The sequence below is a fragment of the Sturnus vulgaris genome, chromosome 5, assembly GCF_052056855.1.
Source record: "Sturnus vulgaris isolate bStuVul1 chromosome 5, bStuVul1.hap1, whole genome shotgun sequence".
In the NCBI taxonomy this organism is placed as follows: Eukaryota; Metazoa; Chordata; class Aves; order Passeriformes; family Sturnidae; genus Sturnus; species Sturnus vulgaris.
This window is the reverse complement of record NC_142247.1, coordinates 19,437,189-19,461,845: the sequence shown is the minus strand read 5'-3', so window position 1 is coordinate 19,461,845 and position 24,657 is coordinate 19,437,189. Positions and strand designations below refer to the sequence as shown.

The 24,657-nt window shown below is 45.8% G+C and overlaps 1 protein-coding gene across 1 annotated transcript; it reads right to left on the bottom strand.

Annotated features, from left to right (window-relative positions):
- Nucleotides 1-16,946: 16,946 nt before the first annotated feature.
- Nucleotides 16,947-18,374, bottom strand: MYF5 (myogenic factor 5). Its single transcript, XM_014888522.2, has 3 exons — nucleotides 17,868-18,374; nucleotides 17,282-17,357; nucleotides 16,947-17,140 (listed from the first exon to the last, which is right to left on the bottom strand). Exons 1-3 carry the CDS (start codon nucleotides 18,372-18,374, stop codon nucleotides 16,947-16,949), a joined length of 777 nt encoding a protein of 258 aa, XP_014744008.1.
- Between the last annotated feature and the right edge of the window lie 6,283 nt (nucleotides 18,375-24,657).

Below are 24,657 nucleotides of genomic sequence, written 5' to 3'. Positions count from 1 at the left end.
GCATTGTATTTTAACTGATTGGTCTCCTGGCTTTTGCTGTTACACTACACTAAATTAATATTCTTTCAGTCAACTTAGTGAGTTTAATTGCGTATATTTTCCTTTTGGGCTTCCTCATGTTTCTCTGCTCTGGCAACAAACTGATTTAGGAGATCCAAGATGCCTTTTTTGTCTCTTTATTATTACATAACCAATGGAGTGTTGACACACTTGCATCACGTTCACTTACACGAAAGATCCAGATGTAGGATATAATAATAAAGAGATTCAGGATTGGTGGCATTTACTTAATGAAGCTGATGGCTCTGCTGTGCTACCCATAGTTTACTGTTTGTGACATTTGATCTGACTAGCACTTTATAAGGTATTGAAGAATTCCATAGTCCTTGATGAAGCAAAAAGCTTGCCACCTTGAATTTCAGAATTATGCAGAAAAGTGTCTGGAAGTACTAAGGATCATTCTATGTGTAAGCAGTGGATTATTAGCTAGAAGCAGTGCTATCCCTCCATAAGTATTAGTGAGACTGTTTCCATACCCAGCATTCAATTAAACAAAACAGATTTCTAAACCTGAGAGTATTCAGGGCCAGTTTGCAAGAATGTGCTGCCTGCTGCAATACACGTCTGATGAGACATGCAGCTCATTGTGCTTAGCCATGAAATGGTCAGGATGGATTAGGGATGTGCATGTTAACCCTGCTTCTCCATGAAGTGAATGCAGTCTGAATGAGCAGAAAGATTTAGATACATGTTTGATTAATTCAATGTCTCTACCTTCAGCTGTCCAAAATCAAGTTGTGGAACTTACACTGACTGTTTCCAAAGTCAAGAGTTAGAGGTATCCATTAAATGTGATTCATTCCACCTGTCTGTCATGTATCTTAAAATAGAGTCATGCATTCTGTTAAAAAGATAATAAGCAGAGCCACTACTAAACAGCTTAAACTACTAGCTTGGAATAAATAGTGGCTTTTGAGGGGGTGTTGCTGCTACACTCATACACAGCTTTGAAATAATAAATGAAAGTCCCCAGTGTTTGAATTCCCTAATCTCAAACCTCTACATGGATAGCTCAGATGACCAAGAGGCCTTGCACATATTCTGGTTTGTAAGGAGGTTCCTGTCACTGCAGATGTCTGTTCTGAACCATTCTAAGAAATCTAAGGGCTCAACACAGGAATTGTTAGCAAAATGCTTTGGTTGTGGTGCATACAGGAACAGATTGCAACAAGCTTCAGCCTCTGAATGCTAATAGCAGAAGTCTGTACTGCCACTCTCAACACTGGGCTAGTGTGTGTGCATTTTACAATACCTGCAACCAAAAAGATGAACTATTGCTTTTGATTTCTGGTTACAAACAGAGATGCACAAAAATGACAGCCATTAAACAGCCATTCAACTTCCACCATAGGGATTTGGGATAACAAAAGCCATAACAAAACTTGCCCAATTCTGAAATCTAAAATTTGCAGCTATGTAGGATTAAGTAAAAAGATTACAAAAGCATATGTCTAAAAGGAACAGCCAAGATCCAAGAGGGAAAAAAGTCACATAGGAGTTTAATCTCTGATTAGCTTTCAATTTACTTTCTTATTTTCACATATTCTTATCAACTCATGAACCACAAGAGATGCATATGATTCAGCAATTGCAGTTCCTTTTGTCAAAATCATAAAGAGCTGATAGAGTGAAGGAGTACCTCTTCTCTTCCTCTCTCTGAGACATGTGAAGCTGGATTGTGCTGCAAAAAGGTGATACCCAAACATATCCCAGTCCTACAGAGACTTTTTTCATTAGTCCTATTAAAGTTTCTCCCCACCAGCAAGTCTCAAGTTGAGAAAACTCTTAAGTATGTTTCCTTAAAATGAGTATGTTAGACACGTAGACACACAAATTCATTTCAAGGAAAACTGTATTAAGCCTGAAGTTGTAAATCTTGCCCAACCTTTTAATTTTGACCCAAAACAAACCAACATAAGTTTCACTTATGACCAGTTAGAAGCCTGAGATTAGCTTGTAAACTGGCCCAATTAAAAACGGGATCTCAGGAGATGGTTCCATAACATTTCTGTTGAAATTGAAGAAACATTAAAGACAAAGTACAACCTCTGAAGTACAGAGGAGCCAGTGTGGCACTACAGGGGATGGAAGATACTTAAAATTTTTCCCATATGCATGAAGACTTCTCCAGAAATATAGAATATTATTTTTATCTGAACATGTTACTTTTTTTATGTTGGGAGGATAAACCTTGTCTCTTACAGCAGTTATTGGAAAGAACAAGACAAAATGCTTAGCTGAAACAGCATGGGAAGAATTCTCACTAAGTTAAGGTAGCCATGAACAGTTTGATGGGCAAGAGTGGCCCCTTCTCAGAGAGCAATTCAGAGGTACTTATGCACTGATCTTTCTCCTATCACTCAATCTTTTGGCTTCACCAATTCCCTTTCACAAGAGCCCAAAGGTCACCACAAAGCTATTCCAACTCTCCCACTGCAGTATTCCCCTATCCTTCTTTCCATGTGACTTTTCTGTTGGCTGAGCAGTGGCACTTTTTGATTACATACAATCTCTTCAGCCAAGTATGGCATTTAGGCTTTGCTGTGTCTACCTTCTGGAGTGCTCTGCTCTTCACTTACACTCCATATCCATTAGCTACCCTCTCATGGCCACCATAGTCTGCTGTCTTACCTTAACTGCATTAGGCCTCAAGGATACATGGGGGAAAAATACGTTGAGAGGGTAGAAAAATGGTAGATAAACCTTGAAAAAAAAAAATAAGATATGCCAAGAATGTCACCTCTTTCCTGAGTCACCCCTTTTTCATCAGGTGACAATTTTCACTTTCATTTAGTTCCCTGCTGACAGAGCATTCTATGGTGTGACAGTGACTGTGGAACAACCACACACCCTCCTCTGGCTTAAAAAACAGTTCCTTGTCTGGGACCAATGGGCATCCAGACTTGCTTGAGGCATTACACCGTGAATTCACATGCAGTAGGTTCAGAGCACACATTGAACAAGTGATGTTTACAGGTGAAGAAAATCCATCACATCTGGTATGTAAACTCATGTCTCTTTGGAATTTCACAGGTGAAAATGTGGAACCAACTCCTGGAAGCATCCTAACACTGAGTCAGTGCCTTCAGCCATCCAATGTGAAAGTGTATTATAAAAAGACATCCAGGAAACAATGTTTCATTTGTTTTCAATTCTATTTCGAAGTAAATTTCCACCAGTAAGCAATGAGAAAGCAAGAGCCTTTCTTAAACTCCCAGGGATCAAACACATAACAAACTATTAATTTCATTACTAACAGCATGCTTAAAGTGCAAAACTTACACCAGCACCACCTTTCAAGCCTCAGTTTTGTGCATGTTGGCGTTATCATGTATGTAGGGTTGACAGAAAGAAATTAAAGTATTCACTGTTTGGTCTTAATACCCCTAAAGGAAAACAAAAAACTTGGTCATGTGAAGGGGCTTTAAGCATCAATTAACTCAGACTAAAGTGTAGGTGCTGACTAGGTCTTTTGAGCAATATTTGTCTCCACTATGCGTATGGCACTGCAGCAGGTTTACAGCCCCGAATGTGTGTGTGTGTCCCCAGCCCCGCCCGACTCCGTGCAGCGGGCATGGCAGGAGGAGCTCTCGGCTGAATAAATGTGCCAAGGGAGACGCCTAGTGTAAAACGATGCTCATGGCACCGAGAGCTGCTCATTCCACTGCCACTTCTAGCGTTAAAAAGCTGCACACAGAGATGGACGCAGCATTCCTTCAGCATATTGCCACACATTTTACAGGGAGTGGACAGTTCAGAACTGAACTCAATTTACATGTAGAATAACACCACAAGAGCGAATAGTCTCTGTGTTAAGAATGGCAAGTAGCAATAGGATTATGGCAATAAAGGCAATATTCTTACCTGGGTGATAATTCTAGGGTTAATGTAAATATTGGTTATGGTTATTGGTTCATGGTTATTGGACCACACACAGGGTCTGACTGCACTTCACTTACCGTTGCTGAAGATTATACATGTGCTGATGAAAAAAATGTCCCGAATGCTAGACAAGTGTATCATCTACATTGAAGTAAATGATAGATGAAGCACATCTCCATGCCTTGCTGAAGGGAGCTGTGTAAACCAGATGCAGTAACAAATCCATGCAAGCCGGGAATCTCCCGCTGCAGCAGCTGCTCTGCTTTTAGTGGGGGACTTGCCAAAGACAGCCATCAAATTGGGTTTCCATTGTAGCTGTGACTTTCTCAAAGATGAGAAAGTACCTGTACCACTGCCTGGCACTACCTGCCTGAGAAGGATACCCAAACATAATCCTGGATCATTAGATCCAGGGGTATATATAGATTAGCTCTAAAGGCATTTTTATATCTCCCCTTCTAGACACTCCTATAATTTCTTCCTCTTCCTTCACCAACTTTAATCAAGGCTTTGATACTTCGCTGAAGTATGCAGGCATCTAAAAGTTCTCCTTCTTTTCAGCAGGGAAAACAAACTAGGAGCTACATTTTGTATACCACACTTATATTCTCAGGCAGGTTTCTCTCTGAAAGGCCTGGGAGAAGGCAATACCCCCAAGAAGCACCAGCTCGACAAATACAGGAGCCCTTAGAAAACTGGCTTAGAAAACCAGTGTTTACAAGATAGGACAGAGGAAAGAAGTCAAAATGATAAAATAGTCCTACCTTCAGCAAGCTCCAGAGGTAAAGCCCAGGCTCTGACAGCCTTCACTGTTTGTTAAGGACCAGATGTCCTGTTCAGTTTTCATGCTCTGATTATGGTGCTTAACAGCAGCCCAAATTCTTCATTTCTGTTAGGAACCCCCTGACTTTGATAAGGTTACAATCCTAGGCAAGGAAGGGTAACAGGAAACCTGTGATCATCCTGGAATTGTCTGGTATGACTACCTAACTGTTTGCCAAATTTAGACTTCAAGGCAAAGTAAGGCCTAAAATATATTTTGTCAAAATACATGCCAAGTGCTTCAGATTATAATCTCCTGACATCTGTAAACAAGTCTTCCACTGAGGCTGGTGTGGTTGAGGCTGGTTTCCTCCCTGTATCCCTGGCTAATTCTAGGATAATTATTTAAATCTGCACGGAGCAAGGAAGTGAGAAATTACATTGGCTCCAATGAAGTGCAAGTGATTTTCATGTGATACAAAAGAGTTTCCAACCAGAGTCTTTGCTGAACTAATGAACCTCAGCAGCTGTCTGCATTACAATTAGTACACCTCCAAAGCATGTTTTAGAAGCAGTCATCTTGCCTTTATTAAATTATTCAGCTCAGCTATGCAGGTGATGTGGCTTACAGAGGAGGTGAATGCAATCTTAAAACAAATTTGCTCTGTAAACCAAGAGTCAAAGAATTACAATCTTCAAAGCTAGAAAAAAATATGAGGGAAAAAAAGAATAGTTCCACGTGTCAAATCAGATGATGATTGGCATGTTTCTTTGACTGTAAAACTCACTGTTGAAGCAGCTGAAGTGACTCAGAAGACATTATTTCCAGAGACCAATGTCAGTGAAGGTGCAATTAATTGTAGCTACCATGTCTCTGCAGCTAATGGAAGGAACAATTTTCTCCAAGAGGTGATTCACCTTATCTGTTTAATGGGTACTGACACAATATAATACTTTTTTTTTCCAGTGAAGAAAGAAGAATTTTTTAATCATCCTCCTCAATCCCTCTCCCTTGCCTTATTCCCATCTCAGCTTTAATGTGTTTCCTCTTCAGCCAGTGTAGCAGCATAAAACCACTGTCTCAGCTTCCCCACTGAAAGTACTCTGGTTTCTTGGTTTGTCTGTAGGAGCATCCTATTCCCAACCTGTCACTGAAGAAAATATATTGGGTGGTTATATATCTCTTCCATCTCATATTAATAATGGGAAATGTCTCTTTTCCTTCATTCACTACAAATGGAACTTATAAGAATATATTAGATAAGAAGCCTAAATTTTAAATGCTGCAGATTGCAACATTTTAGCTGATGAGCATAGAAAATTTTATCACAGGACAGTAACTGCCAGAGACCAGTGCACAGAAGCCAAGCTAATTCTGACTGTATGACTTGGTGGCAATAACTAAGACAGAGAACAAGGTCTGTGCATGTCTGCAGCACACAGACAGTGCTGAACCAATAACTTAACTGAACAGGCCCAGCTCCCTCAGCCCATCGTTGTAAGAGATGCTCCAGCCTCTTGATCAGCTTTGTTGCCCTCTGCTTGACCCACTCCAGGAGCTCCATGACTCTCTTGTGCTGAGGAGCCCAGAACTGGACACAGCACTCCAGATGTGGCCTCACTAGGGCTGAGTGAGGGGCAGGATCAGCATTATTTATAACTGAGAAGCTTGGGAAGCAGCAGAAAAAAGGCTCAGTTTAAATGCATAAGGACAGCATCCACATTTCCCCAGAGACCCAGATGGAAAATGGTTTTGTGCATTTTGATGCCACTCCACATCACAACAACTTCTGAGAGTCATAAACAGCAGCCTGGCTCTGTAGCAGATGGGTTTATTCAGGCAGAGAACACTTTTTGATCACAAAGTTTTTCCTTTCAGGGGAGAGATAAGCAGGTTCAAGCAGGGTAAGAAGTTAGATGCATCCTATGTACTGTGTGATGGACCTTGCTGCTTTAGCATCCTTAAATGTACAAAATCACAGGAATCTGACATGGGTGACTGCTACCACTCTGTTACTCTAACTCACAAGATTTTAGGGAATAGAAAAAAAGTTAAAAGAAACCAAGTGCAGAACAGTACTAGCATGTAAGGAATCTGCATTTTCTAGTTATACCACCTGTGTCCAGCAAAAGGACAAAAAATTTCTGCCTGGACATTGCTGTATCCTTCAGCATTATTCATGAGTCACTGTCCACACACACATTTATTTTGAGGGTATTCAAGCCAGGAACAACTTGAGCATTAGTAAAAATCTTCTACAAGATCCCAAGATGCTCATCAGTCCTTAAGGTAGTGCAACACTGCACTTTGAAGCTGAATTTTCTCAGAAATACAAGACAAAACACAACAACATGCTCCAGATGTGTGCCTGAGGTAACTGCCATTTCATCCTCAATTCATTAACCTTCTTCCCCACAGAGTCATAATTCAATTCAACAGCAAAGGTTACAAATATCTGCAGGTAGCACAGATTCTCTTTGGTTTTCCTTTAATGCTCTTAGTTGCTCCAAGTAATATGCAAACCTGTTCATCATTCTTAGACATAACTATTCAAAGTGTACAGCGACCACTGGAAGGAAACTTCCTCCAATATTTGATGAAGGCAGAGGATAAGTTGTTATGCATTGCTATTCCACTATGTATACTTGATGTTTATCAGAAACCTTGTTGTAATTGTCCTAGAGCTCCATCTTGTCCTAAGTGGATGAGGTTTGGCAAGGAGACCTCCTCAAGAAGGCAAAAAGGTCTAGAAATACCCAAAGAAATACCCAAGTCACTCAGCAAAGAGTCGTGGTGGATTTGGACCTCACTGTTACTACTGCCCATACTCCACTCAGACCACAGTAGAGTTGATGGAATTTCCTGTCACAGGGTCTCCAGTTCACAACCCACACAAATCAAAACAGTGGTTACAAGCTCTTCTTCCAGGATATCCACTCAGTCTGAAAAAGAGACATAGGCCTATTTGTGCTCAACAAGAAGTATGCCTCCTTTGTGACCAAAATACATGTTGCAAGGGACACACATGAAAAGGAGGATGAGCAGACTGCTTCCATCCTGCCTGAGCACACACAAGAGGTCTTGTCACAGGACTGAACGTGCTGTCCTTGCAGGATTAAAAACACCAACAATTAGTAGTAACTGTGCTTCCAGACACATGACCAAAAAGATCACAGAGCCCTTCAGAAAGAGAGGATCATATGCCACACAACTCGTCCACCCCAAAACCTAGGGAAAAAGGAAACAGAAATCTGATTTAAGGGCAAATTAAATGTCTGAGAAACCTAAGTCTTCATGCAAGCTGAAGGAAGTACCATGTAGTTTAGTTGGAAGGAAGTTGCAGTAATGGAACTCAACTATGCACTGGAGACACCATGCCCTGAAACCCCTTCCTCTGTCCTAATCAAAACAGTCCCTTTGACATAGGCAGAAAAGGGCAGAAACTCATTTTCCCACATTGTGAGTGAGTGAGTGCTGTAAGTGACAATTCAGTTAATAAAAGGGGAACAATTGCTCATCCCTTTTACTTTGTCAATGAAGTATTTATCCCTGCTTAGACTATGAAACACAAGGCTTGGGGACAGGGTGAAAGGGCAGACAGATATAAAGAAAGATGGACAGATTGGTCTTGACTGGAGAAAGACACTATATTCCAATCCAGATTAAGACACTTAAGTAAGACATGTTCTTCATCAAATTCTTGCTATTTAGGCAGAGCCCTGCTTCACAGTATGTATTCCCAGAGGTTACACTGGGGCCCAGGTGCCTCTCCCCATATGTTGAGAATTTCCTGTATTCCCAGTGTTCTGTACAGCTTTACAAGACCCTTGGCACTGGGGATCTCTAGCCCAGCTTGTGGACCTGGAGTCTCTGATTCTCAGCTATATTTAAACACCTAATCCCCCTGGAGAATTTGAGCCTTCATCTGCCATAGGATTTTGTAAAGTGCCTAACTCCTGTATATTTCAACGTTTTAAATAGTTTAGTTGATTTTTTTAGTCATATATTTAAAATTCTGTACTTCAACATTTTAGAGAAATGGCATTTTGAAAAAATCCTACATTCTGTAGAAAATCTGTCCCTTCAGTTTCAGATTTTTTCGGGGGGGGCGGGGGAGGAGTGTAAGGGTGGAGAAGCAGAGTTCAGACCTTGTCCTGTATTTTCTACTTTTTTTATTCAGACTAAAATGATTAGAACTACTACTGGACCCAAAATAGATTTACCACTTTCAAATACTCCTCAGTGACAGCTGAGTAGCGTAATGATGCTTTATCCCACATTAGTGGCAAAATAAATTAGTTTTCCAGCACACATACAGAGTTTTATAAAAAGAATAATCCCACAAAAGGATTCTTCAGCTTTGAATTCCTGCACCCAGAAGGGCCTCAGCTGCAGCAGCCCTCTCTGGAGAAGCCAGAGGGAGTAAAAGCTTACAGAAATGCAGGGTGTCACTTGAAGGCACTTCTATTAAGACCAAAAGAATATGTATTATAGCGTTCTTTTCTTTGAATTATTCTCTGAATTATTTTTAATTGTGTAAGTATTTGTGTGTTATACTTTCCGCTGGATTGGTGTTATGCTTATAAATTCAAATTTTCAGGCTATGGCTATTTAAGTCACATTTGGCTCAGATGCACAGCATATGCTTTCAATATGTATTCAAGTTTTTTCCCTTCTCATACGAAGTGCTTAATTTCATTTAATTGCAGTAGGAGAATTACAGCATCAAAATTAATCCAGAAGCTCTTTTCCCTACTTTCAGCTTTAAGTTAGAGCCCAGGTCTGCATCTGCCATGGCAAACAGCACTGACGTCAGCTCTGACCTGCCAAATCCTGCCTGAGCATGCATGTCATCAGAACATTTTGAAGACTGTTTAATGTTGGGGCAATACTCTAACTCCTACAGCACAAGCAGTTCTCAGATAACCCACATTTTCAACTGGATTATACATTGCTTTTCTCCTTTTCGAAAGGAAACAGGAAACAGGAACATAAAAGCATTCATAAACCACAAAATATTTTCCAGGCACATTTCTTCCTGGAATTAGAGGAAGAACAGTAGGTGCTGCCCCCAGCTTTTAACCAAGTGGCCTTCAAGATTAGAATCAAACAGAGTTATTCAGGCAGCTAAAAGATGCAGAACCTCCCCCTTGCAGAACTGCTGCTTGCCAGGAGCCTCTAACATCTCTAAAGGCCCTGAGCTATCTGAAAAAATAGCCTGCAGCAGTGTGATGATAAAGCTGTGGGCAAAGGCTTTGCCTAAGACACTACAGACATCTACATCTAACATACCAGGATTATATATAATAAAAATTATATGGAGGCTAAAGACTCAGTCAAGCATCACATGACCAATCCCCCCAAAAATACTCCTATGTCTTTTAAAATAAAGAATCTGGTAATACTGCTATATTGGTTTTCTCCCTTCCCCCAAATGGACTCCTTTTTTAGGCTTTGAACTCACTAAAACCTGCATATATAAAGTATGCCTGTGCACAGGTATTTCTATTGGTTCAAAAGGATGTGAAAATAAACTTTGTTGCATCTTACTCTAATATTTTATACACACTGATTTCTTTTTAACAGGTCTGAAATTTGTTTTTAAAAAGTAGAGGATTTATCATGTGTTCAGCAACATTTTCTCTCTGACTGAATTTCTAACTAAACAGATGGGCAAAGTTTTTTTAAAATAATTAGGCTCCAGAGGAAGAGTTCTTCAAGAGCTCCTTTCACTTACTATCTATCAATAACTACTGTGCTAGGTAGGGAGGTACCTACCTTATCTTGCCTATTCAGTAAGAGCTGATTGGTATTGAAGACCATCAAAACAACACTGCAGTTATTGTGAGCACAGTTTCAAGCTCCTACTTCTAGATATCACGGCCAAGTTAAACAGAAAATATGATTGTACTTGATATGCTAGTGTGTGAACATAGTGTGGGCTCTGGCTCTCAAGCACACTGCAAGTTATGTGAACCACTGTATCCATTATAATCGCAATAAAAGCAATTTTCCACAGTACTTTTCATTTAAAGAAAAAGTCCTCTGAAAACGGGGTTCTGGGAATGGGGCAGCAAGTCCCAGAAGGTTTTCTGAGCTGAAAGGATCAATGGAAACCTTCTGCCACAGGAGTAGGAAGGCTGGGCTGGTGCAGAGGGCACTGGGCAGACTTTGGGGCTGGGGCAGCTTCTGAGACCTAGGCTCTCTGCAGTTAAGCTTCAATATCAGCTAGGCTAGTCCTTATTGCAGCTTGAGCACCAAAGCCGTGCCCCTGCCCTTGTTTACCCTCAGCAGCAATAAACCCCTCCTTTTGAAAGCAAAGGAACAGTTTTGGATACCAGAGGATTTGGAGAAGAGGATCTGGATATTTTAATGTTGTTCAGGCCTCAGTCATCATGAATATCACTTTACAGCTTGGCGCATAAACAGTCCATTTTTGAAGCATGAGAAAATGAATATATTGTAATTATATTCTAGGCCTTCTGGCCCAAATCTGTTCCTGGGGAAACTCCAGGGGCTTCAGTGGAGTTGCAGCAAGAATAAATCTAGCTGTCTAGCTGTATTTTACCATACATTATTTCTGATTAAAGGAGAGTTTACATGCAGATAAAGATTTTTTTCTGTATATATGCAACCCAAATGGGACTCATGTAAACAAGTGTATTGCTTATCAACAATAAAACTCTATATAGATGGAAAAAATGGACAATAAAAAGCAGTAAAAAAATAGGACTATTCACTTTATACAAAGGAATGTAAGTAATCATGGTATTGTTGAAAGAATTTATTAAAGAAAGACTGTATGCCAAAATACATACTTTTTCTGATAATACTTATCTTCCACAGAAAAGAGATGGGAATGTGGGTTGTGGGAGGCAGACATGGTCAGGACACCCCTCAGAGCAGACCACTTCTGCTTGAGAAGTCCAATTTCATGAGCACTTTTCTAAAAAGAGTTCCACTGTCCTATTTATTAGGAAGTTTAGAAAGAACAAGTTTCAAGTTTCAAAGTTCAGTCATTTTGTATTTCACCCAGGAAATAGCTATGTGAGAAATCTATGAAACCCTGTGAGAAGTGTGTGTTTCAGGCACTGATAGGATACAGCTGCTTCAGCCCTTTTTTACTTTGTTTCTCCTCTAGTTCACGCTCAGCATTAGGGATTTCAGAGTTATTGCACCTTTTCCCAGTTGCCCAGAGTCACTATATTGAGTATATATGCTCATATACAAACATATACTCCGTATTGGGTAGCTGCATATATAGCCGTGTGACCACTGCCCTCTCTGCATTCTGTACTCACCTTCCCGGCTTCAGCAGGAGCCCCTTTTGTTCTGTCACCAAGTGTGCCTTTCAAAGCGAATTCCCAACATGAGACACTCACTTTCTCCCAGACTGGGTGTTAGTTCACCCATATTTCCATCAATCAAACACAGCTTCAGATTAGTGGGGTGTCTGCTTTCCCACTGCATGGGGCACCTTCATGGAATGTGTCTTCCTCGGCCTGTTGCACAACAGGAACAAACTCCTCACTGGAGGTCACTCACTGCACTGTGACAAGGTAAACAGTTTCACAGAGTTTGCAAGGAAGAGGAGGGTGAATGTTTAAATTTAGGATGAGGCCCAAAAAAATCCCCATTTAGTCATGCAGGGATTATGAGCTCAGATCTTACTATTTAGGTGCTTATGTCTTCACTACTGCAGGCATCCAAGAGGATGCTCCTCATCCATTTGAAGAAGTTGTACAGCCAAACTATTCCATTTTGGGAGTTCACAGCATTATATACAACCTGACAGAAAAGGCCAGGACTCCCAGCTCCTCAAGACACAATGTTAATGAAATGTAGGAATCCTAGGATCAGAATGGCAACTCTTGGTTGGCATAGACCAAGAGGAGAAGGGAGTGTGGTGTCTGCTCCCAATATCAGCTTGATACTATCCAAAGGAGACAGAACCAGGACGTTGAGGACCAGAGAAAAGGCAGCAACCTCCAGATGACTGACTCTACTCCAGCCAACTGGAATGGATTATAATGCGTTTAAAGGTACCTTTTCAAGTCATGTTACATGGATTTGTAAAACAGAAAACAGTATCAGTTCAAAAGTATTTATTCACAGAAGATCAGAGAAATAATGAAGGAAAAATGCACTTTTTGTCTTCTGCTGCTACTCCAGGTCTGAGGACCTCTCAAAGAGTGTTAGACCCAAATTCACCTGATTTAATGAAGATACTGAAACACCTTTCTGATCTCTCTCTGGGCCTGCTGACCCTCATATATCATGGTATCACCTTTTTCAAGCACAGATGAGCAATGCCTTCAGCATCATAGCCAGCAATGTTTTTCAGCAGATTGCCAGGCAGTTCATAAATGTTACTAATGCTCAAGGAGTAAATAGATTCCATGGATCAATGATGCCTTTCAGCTGGTCAGGGGAGTGGAAAGCAGGAGACTTTTGAGAAAGTAGCAGTATAGGGGTTTGCATGATATCTGAGCGTCCAAGATGCATAACCTCCTGGAGATAGGAAAGTGGGGCACCTGATGAATAAAGGGAAAATATATCCCACTGTGTTTGGGAAGGGGAATAACTCCCAGTCCAGCCCTGGTCTGGTGGATGGGTGTATCTCTTAGACTCTGTGGAGTGAACACCGTGAGATGTAGTGAGGGTAATGGCCACTAATGAAGCCTAATACTCAACAGAAAGCTCAAAAAAAGCACGGGAATAAAACAGCTCTGCTGTCTTTAAAAAGTCATCCCACTAATCCAGTTAGCTGTAGGAGAAGCCTGGCTCTAATGGCCCGGGGCAGCAGCAGATAGACAGATGCACTGCTCACTCCCTCCACATTTGGGGGTGAACCCCTCAATCCCTCATGCAGGGTCAAATCAGCCAGCAGGATTCCAGCCCAGTCTCCAGCTGGCCAAGCTCATTAGGCCTTCAGTTGCCAGGAAGGCAGTTGTGGCCAGCTGTAAGGCTGATACCCCATGCAGAACCTGCCAAAGGTCAGAAGTCAGCTGGGCAGCTGTGAGTCCTCCTGCACGCCAAGGTCCAGCTGAGAGGAGCAAGGAGAAGTGATGAGCGAGGCAAGGGTTCTGCAGAGGAGAAGATGGAGAAGCAGGAGGAAAGGAGGGAAGAAGGGAGTGAGGGAAGAGGTTTAGGGTGGGGAGAGGTGAGCTGCCTGCTATGGTTAAGTCTGACTGCTCCAGACAAGCAGGGCAAACTGGGAAGAAGAGATGATGAATTTCCACTGAAATGTAGGTACGAATTTGAGGTGTTCCTAGACATATTTAAACAAACATTACAAATAAAGATCTTCATCTTCTAAGAAGTAATTACTAAAAATGTATCACTTTTAAGCCTTGCAACAGGAAAAGAAAGCCTGATCTTTTACTAAAGGCAAAATGAGTGGTTTATCACACAATCAACTCAAGAAATTTGAGCATTACGAAAGCGGGATTTTTGTCTTGATGTTATATTTAAGAGATCTTTTCCAGGTTTCTATGCTAGTTTTGCAATGTGCAAATGTCTCTTTTGATCTGAAATTAAAATATGTATTTCACTAAAGATCTCTGTTTGGATTATTAACAAAAGATACAAAAGATTTCACACACAAAAAAACAAAGCTCATCTGCCTCCCTCAGTCATAATTTAAGTCAAATAAGCATGGTTAAAATACAAGATTAATTGTATTCTAAAAAATTTACAGAATTTTGCCCTTCCTTGCGGTGAGTGATAGTCAGAAAACTTGATGTAACACAGCTTCTATGTTGCATTCATTATTCTGACACCATGAGGGATCCCAGCACCTGCCTGCCTGCCTGTGAGGCCACTCCACACTGCCCTAGAGCCTTAAGCAATCAGACATGTAGGAGGAGTCAGGGTAGGTGGAACTCAGATTTTCTAGAACACCACCTTCTTATTTATTTCTGGACACAACCTTCCTTAAATGAACGTGTTTCATATAGAATATAAATATTTCTTTTCAGTTCCACTTATTGATATCATTATTAAATATGTAAAATGTGGCCAGAATGGTCTATCTCCCAACAGCCCTTTTGATCTTCCCAATCCACAGACTAAAAAGCAGTTTCATGGTTCTCATTTCCCTTCCTTACAAGAATTCTTGCACTTTTTGGCTTATAGGAGCTTTTTTCATAGGTGTCCTGTAATTCAGATTTTGTTTCCAGATGTGTATAGCAAAACCTAAAGGTTGTAAACTACTGTAGTAGGACTTAGGAGGCTATGGAAAAACATCCCACAGATGGAATGCTTTCCTCACACTCTGAAAATCTACTTCTCAGAAGTATTGACCTTTTTGCAACTCCTAAAATGTCTGCCAGCCAAAGAGAGGTGTACATTACCAACATGTGATTTGCTAGTGTTACTCTGCATACTTCATCCAAGATCACTTTCTAAGGTCAGCACAGAGCAGAATGAAATGCTGGAAGTTCTTTAGCTTAGCTCACTTTAAAATACCATTTAAAATCACCTGCATTCTAAATCCTGGGCATAAGAAGTATCCTTGGGATGGTATTTTGACGGAGAGGAGCAAACACTGCAACACTGCTGCAGTGTGTGAGAAGCCAGGAAATAGAACCAGTGACGTTCACAGTCTTGCATAAGGATTCCTGTGAACAGAAGGCTTAGGAAGTGATCCCCCAGAACCAAGACTATGTCTGTGTTGAGGCACTTGCATGCTCTTGAAGCATCTGCAATGACAGGAGCATGAGAACACCTTGTTTGTATTTCTGCATGAGTGCAACACAGGGGTTTAAAACCACTTCTTCTGTTCCATGAATAGTACAGACATATCTGTATACACAGAAAGCCCATTCTGGTCAATGCTCCCCCTAAAATATTCTGCAAGAACAGAAGAACACTTACCTCAAGGCTACGGGCAAAGGCAGAAAGTAATTTTGAGGGAAGCTGTGCACAAAGGCTGGCCTTGCCCTGTGTCAGACACACACCTGCCACTGCCCTGCTACAGGCCCAGGAAGGCAGGTGCCACCTCACTTTCTCTGTGGCCCCTTGTGGGGGGGACAGAGACCCTCGGTGTGCTACAGGGACAGAGCCATCCCAAAGCAAAGGCTTCTTTCATCTTTGGGTCAGAGTTGCTGCCAAAGGCCAGCCAGGTCACTTTTGGTGAGCTGACTCAGCTGGGCTGGGTTCAAGTGAAAGATTCATCAGAGGTGAAATACCACTGCCAGGCCCCTTGGCCACCGAATACTAGCAACACAAACACAAATGGCAAATACATCCTTATCCCACAATAGTGAGGTGTAAATGTCCCTTCCCACTCAGAGTATGTATCATATGAACCATTTCTGTATGAACTGAAAGAGCCCATCTCTCCATCTCATATCTTCTTGGGGGGGTTGAGGGGGTGGGGTGGGGAGAGTTGGCTAAGAAAATTTTGAATTATAGCCAGAGGAGTGCAAAAAGATGGAAATTTTTCATGGTAGATAGATCTAATTTAGTGCCTGAAGGAAATACTTGTTAAATCTGTGAGCACATAAAGATTTGGTTATTTCCACAGCCATGTAGAGTAATGAATTTGCATCCTGGTCAGTAAGACCAAAGTCATTAGGAGCAAATAAATCCCTATTGCTTTCTGAATATTGTGAAATAATACCTCGTGGCTTGTGAAAGAGATACATGTGGTTTGTTCTTAGTAACTTTACTAAATTTGTCTCTCTGCCAGAGCAGCGAGTAAAATTCTCCAGCACAGCATCAGAGCTAGATCATGCAGCTGTTTTAAGAGCAGAGTCAGTATGCAATTTTAGGGTCAAATTCTGGAATATACAGTCCATCTTCAAACCCAGTAGAGAAACATGAGCTTTGCAGGGGTGGACGGGAAGGGAAGGTGAGGAGGAGAGAAAAATATGACTGTGAAATATCACTTTTTATTTTTGCAGAAAATAGAGGAAACTCCGCCGGTAACAGGACATACAGAGTGAGAATTTAAACTTCCACATTTTTGTTGCTCCATGAGTGGCCTCAGATACACACTAGTGGAATCACAGCACGTTTTATTTGCAGCGGGGATTCCAGGGCAGCGCGTGTCCCGAGCCCCGGGGTCTGCCTGCCCTGCAGGGATGCGGGAGATCCCGGGCCGGGGGCCGGCGGGGCGCTTTGCCTGCAGCCCCAGAGGGAAGCGGCGGCCCGAGGGGCTCCGGGGCTGCCCCTCTCGCCCGAAAAGCGTTCGCGGGAGGCGGCCGGGCGCGGGGGGTGCCAGCCCTCCGGCCCCTCATAGCGCCTGGTAGGTCCGTCGGGGCAGCGGCGTCCCGGGCGTCTCCGGCCCCGAGTCGATGCTGGCGCTGGGCGAGAGGGAGTCGGCGTCACGGAGAGACAGCCCTGGTTCCTCCGCCGGGGAGAGACGGTCCACGATGCTGGAGAGGCAGTCCAGGCTGGACAGGGCGCTGCTCTGATCGGCGGCGTACCCTGCGCCGAGGGGAGGGAGGGAGGGGGACACGGCAGCATTACCGCGGGTGCCGTGCTGCCTGCCCCAGTGCTTCGGGGAAAGGGGGGGTCCCCGGGCCCCGCCTCTGCCCCCCGGGCCGCGCCGGGTCCAGTCGGGCTTACCGTGGGCCATCTCGGCGCAGTAGACGGCGTCGAAGCTGCTGCCTCCCGCCGACCAAACGGGGCTGCCACAGTCGGCCTGCAAAACAGCGAGGGGCGAGTGCCGGCCCTGCCGCCCTTTCCCCAGGGCCAGCGGGACTCTCCCCGAGAAGGGAAAGGGCCATAAAGGCCGGCGGGAGGGAGCGAAGCAGCCGCTCCCCAGCCAGGCTGCTTGCGCTGGGCAGCGCCTTCCCCATCTTCCCCATCTCCCCCATCGCCCCCAGCCTTACCGCTCGGAAGTCAGCAGAGGGCACGCCGGGACCCCGGGGGCTGGGGTGCCTGCAGGGAGCCCTCGGGCAGCGCTACCAGCCCCCTTGCATCCCCAGAAACCCACGTGCGTGCTCAGAGAAAAACCTGGGAAGGGCCTGTTCTAAGGCAAATCTGGGAGGGGGCCTGTTCTAAGGCAAACCGCCCGCCTTTTCCTGATGTCCGGATGCGTTCGGCCTGTCCCACACCCATGGGACTGGTCGCACGGCGTTGGGCCGAGGGGGACCTACCCGGGAGTTTTCCTGGGGTCCCCACAGCCCTATGGGTCCTGCCTCTGTCTTACCATCCCATCGGAGCAGCTGGAAGTGGGGCTGGTCGGTTCGGAGCAACTCTGTCCCGGCAGGTGATAGTAGTTTTCTACCTGTTCCCTCAAGAGCTCCTGGAGGCTCTCAATGTATCTGATGGCGTTTCTCAGGATCTCTACTTTGGGGAGCCTTTGGTTGGGGTTGGCAGTGGTGCATCTCTTCAGGGTCTCAAAAGCCTGGTTCACTTTCTTCAGCCTCCTCCTCTCCCTCATGGTGGCTGCCTTCCGCCGGTCCATTGTGGTGGATTTTCTTTTGCAGGCTTTGCAAGCCCACATGAGGCAGTGACCAGCTTGGTGGTGGCCAGTGGGGGCTCGGACATGCTCCTCTTCCTCGGAGCAGGCGGGCTCGGGGGGCCCGTGGGTGCTGAAAGGAGGCAGATCCCTGGGCTCAAAATCCTCGGGGAACTCGCCCTCCGGGGAGGAGAGGCAGGAGCTGTCGTAGAAGAGCTCGGACGGGGAGAACTTGCAGCTGTCCATCACCTCCATCCCTGCTGCGGAGGCGTCAGTGCGGGACGGCGGCCACCGGCTCTCGGCGAGGCGCTCCGCAGCGCGCTGGGGCAATTCCCTCAGTAATTAGCGACCCGAGAACAAGTGTCCTTCGGCTGATGCGGGGGGCCCTTATATATACATGGAAAGGGAGGCTGGTCCGCAGCGGCCAGTTTTATTAGCATATCCCACCACAGCCCCTGCCGGGAGCTGTCTGGGCAAGCCCCCTCCAGTCCCCAGGAGACAATTTGCTCCGCACCGCTCCTTTGGAGCGCCGAGAGATGGGCACTTTTCTAATGAACGACCTCCCAAGAACTGGCAGCGACATCTCTGAATTTTCAACGAAGCCTGTGAATTTGCAGTTTGATATGGAAAGAGGGGCAGTGGAAGAGCACGAACCGCTTGTCAGTGGCTCCTACAGAGTCAGTCCTTCCTTGTCCCGGTGATCCCACCTCCAGTTTTCCATCACACTTTTCTTCGGGAGGGACACCTACATCTACTTGCATATCTTTATTTCCCACAGCCCGTGATCCAGGTCTAGCCTGAAACACTGTAACCTTCTTCTTAGACCTAAGATGTGTTTATTTATCTCGAGGAGAGCTTTGTCCAATAATTAAAGTTGTGCCACCGACCGTTCAAATTTACAAACTGGGGGACGACAATGCACGGCTACTTGTGGCCAGAGGAGACGAGAAGCGAAACCAGATTTTAGTGCTGTCGGATCGGATCACAAGGAATGGTACTCACAAAAGCAAAGTGTATGTGTTTGCTCCGAGACAAATCCCCTTCCAAGTCTCTCTCCTACACTTGTGACCTGGAGCTGCTAGGGACACAACAGTCAAGCAGTGCCTTGGCTTGCTAATTTTCTGCTTTCAGGCAAACTTGTACCGTTACAGATGCGTCCCAGCTGCCAGTGCAACAAACCCCTCCTGGAAGTGTAAAATTTCTAACCCCGCAATCCCTAAGTAACTTTACACAAGGGGACAAAAGCCTTGCAGAGCCCCAGCCGCAGCAGTAGCCGAGCGGAGCGGTGCAAGGGTCATTAGAGTGGTAATGAAGCCATTTAACAGGCATTTGCTAACGCGCAGGAATCCTTTGGTTTCATCCAGGTGGCTTTTGCAGCTGAGGAAAATATTATGAGAAGGCAAAGGAAACCTTCCCTACCTGGGAATAAAATTATCTGACCTAGCCTAACTCAAACGGAGAGCAAATGACCCAGCAATGGTTTAAACGCTACGGAGCCGGTTTGTGTGCCCAGGAAAAAGGCGCCTTCAGTTACCCTCTCTTCAGGAAGAGGTAATGTGATGGCACGGCGAGCTGCTTGTCTCCAGGAGCTGCTGATCAAGTGACCAAGGCGAGTAGGGAAGTGTCTCCTGAGAGTGATGCCCTGTGGCAGCGCACACCGCCGGGAAGCACTCCGATCCGCACGGGCAAGGAGGAGAAAGGCAAGCAGCTCGGCCTGTGCTGGGGCTGGAGGGAATCCATCCATGCTTCCCCACTACCACCACGCCCGAGCTCCCAAAGGCAGATTTCCACGCTTAGGCTAAAATTTTTCCTAAAAATCAACCATGCACCCACCCTTTTTCCTACGAAAAAAATAAAAAAATCATCTAAAAGCTGAGGAAGGCTACATCTGCACTGCTTTGGTTTATTTGGGGCCATAAACACGGGGAGCCCCCTTTGAAATGAATACTGTATGAAAAGCAGGGAGTTGATAAAGGAGTAAAGTTACAAAATGGGAAAGCTCAGAATTTCAATACTTCAGCCGCTCTGAAGTGCAGGTTGGTGTTTTGTTGGGCCACATCTGAAACAGGACGGTTCCTATTTTCCTAAGACACCATCAGTCAGGAGGGGTTCTGCTCGACAGTAACTTGAACTCTTCACTGGGCTGTGGCGTGCACACACACACGCACACATACACATACGCACACAATTTCATTTACCACGTTTGAGCTGGCAAAATAGAACTGTTTACATATTTATGCTTCGTGCACAAATAAACTTGATCTTTAAAGTGCCGGTTGCAGTTCCGATCACCTTTCTGGGTTGGTGCATGCTTGGTTTCTCTCCAAGTATGCACTGTAGATCTCTCGGTGCACAACGCCAAGCCCTCAGTCCCACTCTCCTGGCATGCAGAGCTTTAGCTTGCAGATTTGACTTTTAACTCAGCGGACCTAGGGCTGTTAAGAAACCTTCTTTTCCCCAAAAGTCTTTGAAGAGATGGGAAAAAAATCTTTCATTTTTTCCTTTTTCTTTGAATATTTTTGGGGAAATGGGAAAAACCATGCAAAGGCCTGTCACTCAGGAAGAAAAAAAAAATCAGTAATTAGTATCCCTTAAGGAGCCCCTGGCTCCTCTGGTAAAGTGATCTCAAAACAAATTTGCAAAAATGCAGTAGGCGAGTGGAACTAAAGAAAGGGGGGAGAAAACACGAACTACAAGGCTGGCTAATGAGGCTGCTGGCGCAGGGCGGGGTGGGGGGCGGGGGACGACAGTGCTGCATTTCAGGAGGCTCAAGTCTGGAAAGCGGGAACAGCCTTAGCATCAGACAGTGTCTGCCAGTGGACTGGCAGAAAGAAAGTGGTGAACGTATCAAGATTCCTTTAAATGGTGTTCCTCACCCCAGACCTCCCCACTCCTCAGGAATTGCCGTGCCGCACCTATTCCTGGAGGGATTCAATCCCATGTGGGCACCGCTTGCAGAACATGCCATCTTTTCCCAAATCCCACGCCTTTCTATTTAAGAGAAGAAAATTCTACCGAAACTGCAAGTTACCGGACTGAGGGGGCGAGAGGTGTTTGTGGTCCCTCCGAGCGCCCCCGAGGCCCTTCCGGAGCGCTTTGCGCTGTGCCCGGCCGGCCTCGGCGGAGCGCACACCCGGGCCCGGTGCACGGCGCGTAGCTTCGTGCTGCCGAGCCTCTCGGCCCCGCTCCGCTCGGCTCCTGCCGCCCGGGCGTGCCGGTAACGGCAGCGAGTGGCTCCTCCGTGGTGCCCCCACAACAAAATTGCTTCCCAGTCGGGCTGGTGAGGCCGGGCGCTTCCAGCCGTGTGAGAAAAGTTTGGTTCCCCCCAGTGCTGGGAACGGGGCGCACCTAAGTAAACACATTAGTACCTGCCAGAGGGAATTGTAGAGAGGACAGCTGAAGAAGGCATTGGCCTCTGCTGGCTCCCCGGGACTCCCAGGAGAGATCAAAGGGACACGAGGGGGTTTTTAGCAGCCTTGAGACTGGGAAAAGTTGCTAGTTCCTGCTATCGGAGGGATGTCCCGGCGAGCACATGGTTCAATTATTCAACCTCCTCCCTCCCTGCCCCCTACACCCATCCCTAGTTCATTCTCCACAGAAAGAGGGAAACTGTGGAATAATCGTACAGGGTCCCCAAAGTGGTCCACGCAGGAATTTTCCCGTGGAAATAGTTGCTGTGCCCCGTCTTGACCGCCTTGACTTCGAGCTCAGAGAACGAGCTAAGCCTGCTGCTGGCTGTCCGCTTCCTTCCCTGGATTGCGGGCGATTTCACCGAGGAAAATAAACATCCACAAAATAAAAGCCAAAGCTAACCAACCAAAAAAAAAAAAACAAAAAAACAAAAAAAACCCCAACAAAACAAAAGGGGGAAAAAAAACCCAAACAGAAAAAAAACCCCAAAAAACCAAACCAAAACAAAACAAATAAAAACAAAACAAACAAACAAAAAACCCAAACCCAAACAAACAAAAAACCGAAAAAACAAACAAAACCACCAAAAACCTCAAACTAAAAACAAGGCTTTAAATGCTCGGTCACATCACTTCAGAGGAAAGCGGTGTCCAGCGTGGCAGCAGTGCAGACAGGCACCCCATTCCCCCCTTCCTCCGCCTTCCTGCCACCGTTCCCGGAGCCGCAGGCACCTCGGGCGGGCGGCGGAGCTCTGCCACGCCGCGCCGGGCACCCCGCACCGCGGGCCGGCGGAGCCCCGCATCCCTCCGCTCCTGCGAGAGCGAGCAGGTGGTTGGCTCCCGGGGGAGCGGAGCAGGTAGAGGGGAGGGAGGCTGTGTTGAGCATGGGATTTCCAGCCCGCAGACGGGAGGAGGGAGCGGCAGGGGTACTCTCATTTGCGTAAAAACTTCGATGACTTTGTGCGTGATCCCTCCGGAAAAAGACTTCATTAAATCACAAACCTCTTGTCTTTACCCAGTTATTGCTCTTTGATTTTGTGATTCCAGGGCCCTGTTTGCTTTAGCTGGGGACTTAAATAAAGATTATCGTTATTAATATCTAATACAAACATTTTAATTGCAAACACACTGACGACCTTCACTGGGAAGCCCGGCATGTCAGCTGCAGCCGCGGGGGTCACGGAGAGTCTCTTCGGGAGGTATTTTCTTTATTTAATGAAAAAACTCTCCTTTGGGCAAACTTACTCCAAACAATCGCTCAAGTTACCCTGCTGCTGGAGGAGACGCAGCCGTGGGGGTCCTGCCGGGAGGACGGGAGGCTTGTTGAGGTGAATGCCCGGCTGCATGTAAATCTGACAGTCGGCTGCCCCTGTGTGGGCGCGACATGTGGCTTTGAGGGGTGGCTCAGCACGGCTCCTGCCCTGATGCGGACAGCGGGTCCCGCGGGGCTCGGATCGCCGTGTGAACTGTGTGTAGCTCTTCCCGCGCACGCTGAGGGGTTTGAAAACAAATTAGGAAGGAAGGCGACGAGCTGCTAGCCCGACCTGAAATACTCTCTTGCTGTGCAAATACCTTCGCTATAGAAGCGAGCTGCACCGTCTTCTCTCTGGTGCCAGGTCTCAGAGGCGGCACGCAGGGCCCCGCGCTCCCTGACGTGCCGCTTTTTGCGGGGCCCGAGGGTTCCCCGAGGCAACGGGGTGTAATTTGAAAGGAGAAAATATGGGGAAACGGTTGCATCACCGTGCGCACCACACTGTCCCTCAGTAATTTCTCCTTGCACAGGAGTCTCTCATTAGAGAGCAATTAGAGCTAGCACATGACTGGTTTAAAAACCTGGCTAGCCACAGCAGCGCAGAAAGCGTGGTAGGAAGGCACGGGCGATTGGAGCGCCAGCTCGTAGGGCAGGCTCTACCCAGAGCTTCCACTTCAGATGGGTATCCCCGTGCCCCAGATGGCCAGGAAGGGGGAGACCTTCTCGAAACGCGACTGCCATCTTTCAATAAACAGAAACAAAGAATAAATCAAGGGCTAAAGTTGACGAGGAGACCGCACGCGGGGTAGAGTTGAAGTGTCCTCTGTTTACTTGTGCAGGTTGTCCATCGAGCCCTGTGTGTATGCCAGGGGCAGAATGTGCTGTTCCCTGGTGGTCGCCCCTTCCCGGGGGTGCAATCTATTACAAACCGTAACGCTCTGACTGTGAGCAGCTCCGTTCCACCATCCTCAGAGAGGCTGTGTTTTTTTACATCACTGAGTGAAAGGCTTCATATGCTATTACTCCCCCCCACCTCCAAACTCATTCCGTCCCTTAACTCTTTCCTCCCTGAAGGACCCCATTCTCCTCTCCCTCAGGCTCAAGGAAGTCAAGGGGAGTTACCTTTCCTGGGAAGAAGCTACAGCTCCCTCCAGCCCCAGAGGGAGCGGGCTCCTGTCACAGCCAGTTGCTGCCCCATTAGTGCAGCAGGCCTGTCATTTTTGCCGCAGACAAGCCTTGCGTTCAAGTCCTCGGTGCCGAGAGAAGAAGGTGAGATGCACTGAGACTCTCCCAGCTCAAGGATCGGGGCAGCAGGTCGGGGAGTGGGGGGGGACGACTGGTGGGGGTATTTTCTTTCATGCCCCTTTTCTAACCTCACCTTCCACGTGCAGGGCAAGGCTGGCGAAGCATATTTGCCTGACAAAGTACTCGAGCGGCACTGTTGGACATTTTAGGGGGGCAATATCGCTTTCCAGGGGGACGTGCGTTCCGCAAGCACGGCGAGGAACCGGGCGGGTCCTGTCCGTACACCCCACCCGGGAGCCCACCGGGAGACGGGGAATTCACACCGCGGGTGCGGCCCTTTAGAAAGGGGGAGAGAGGATCCTTAGAGAAGTGAACGAAGGAAAAATCTATCCCGTGTCCTGCTTCCAGTCACACGGGTCGTGCTTCTGCTACGTGGGTCTGACACTTCTGGTCTTCATCTCGCTGAAGTCATGGCAGGTTTTAACTCCGGGATCGGGTTATTTTATGAAATTAAGAGGACGGGAGGAAAACACTGTAACACAAAGAGCTTTATTTTACAATCTAAGAAATCCATCTGTTCTTATATACAATATCACATTCCACCATTTAAATATATATGTTATGTTTACAA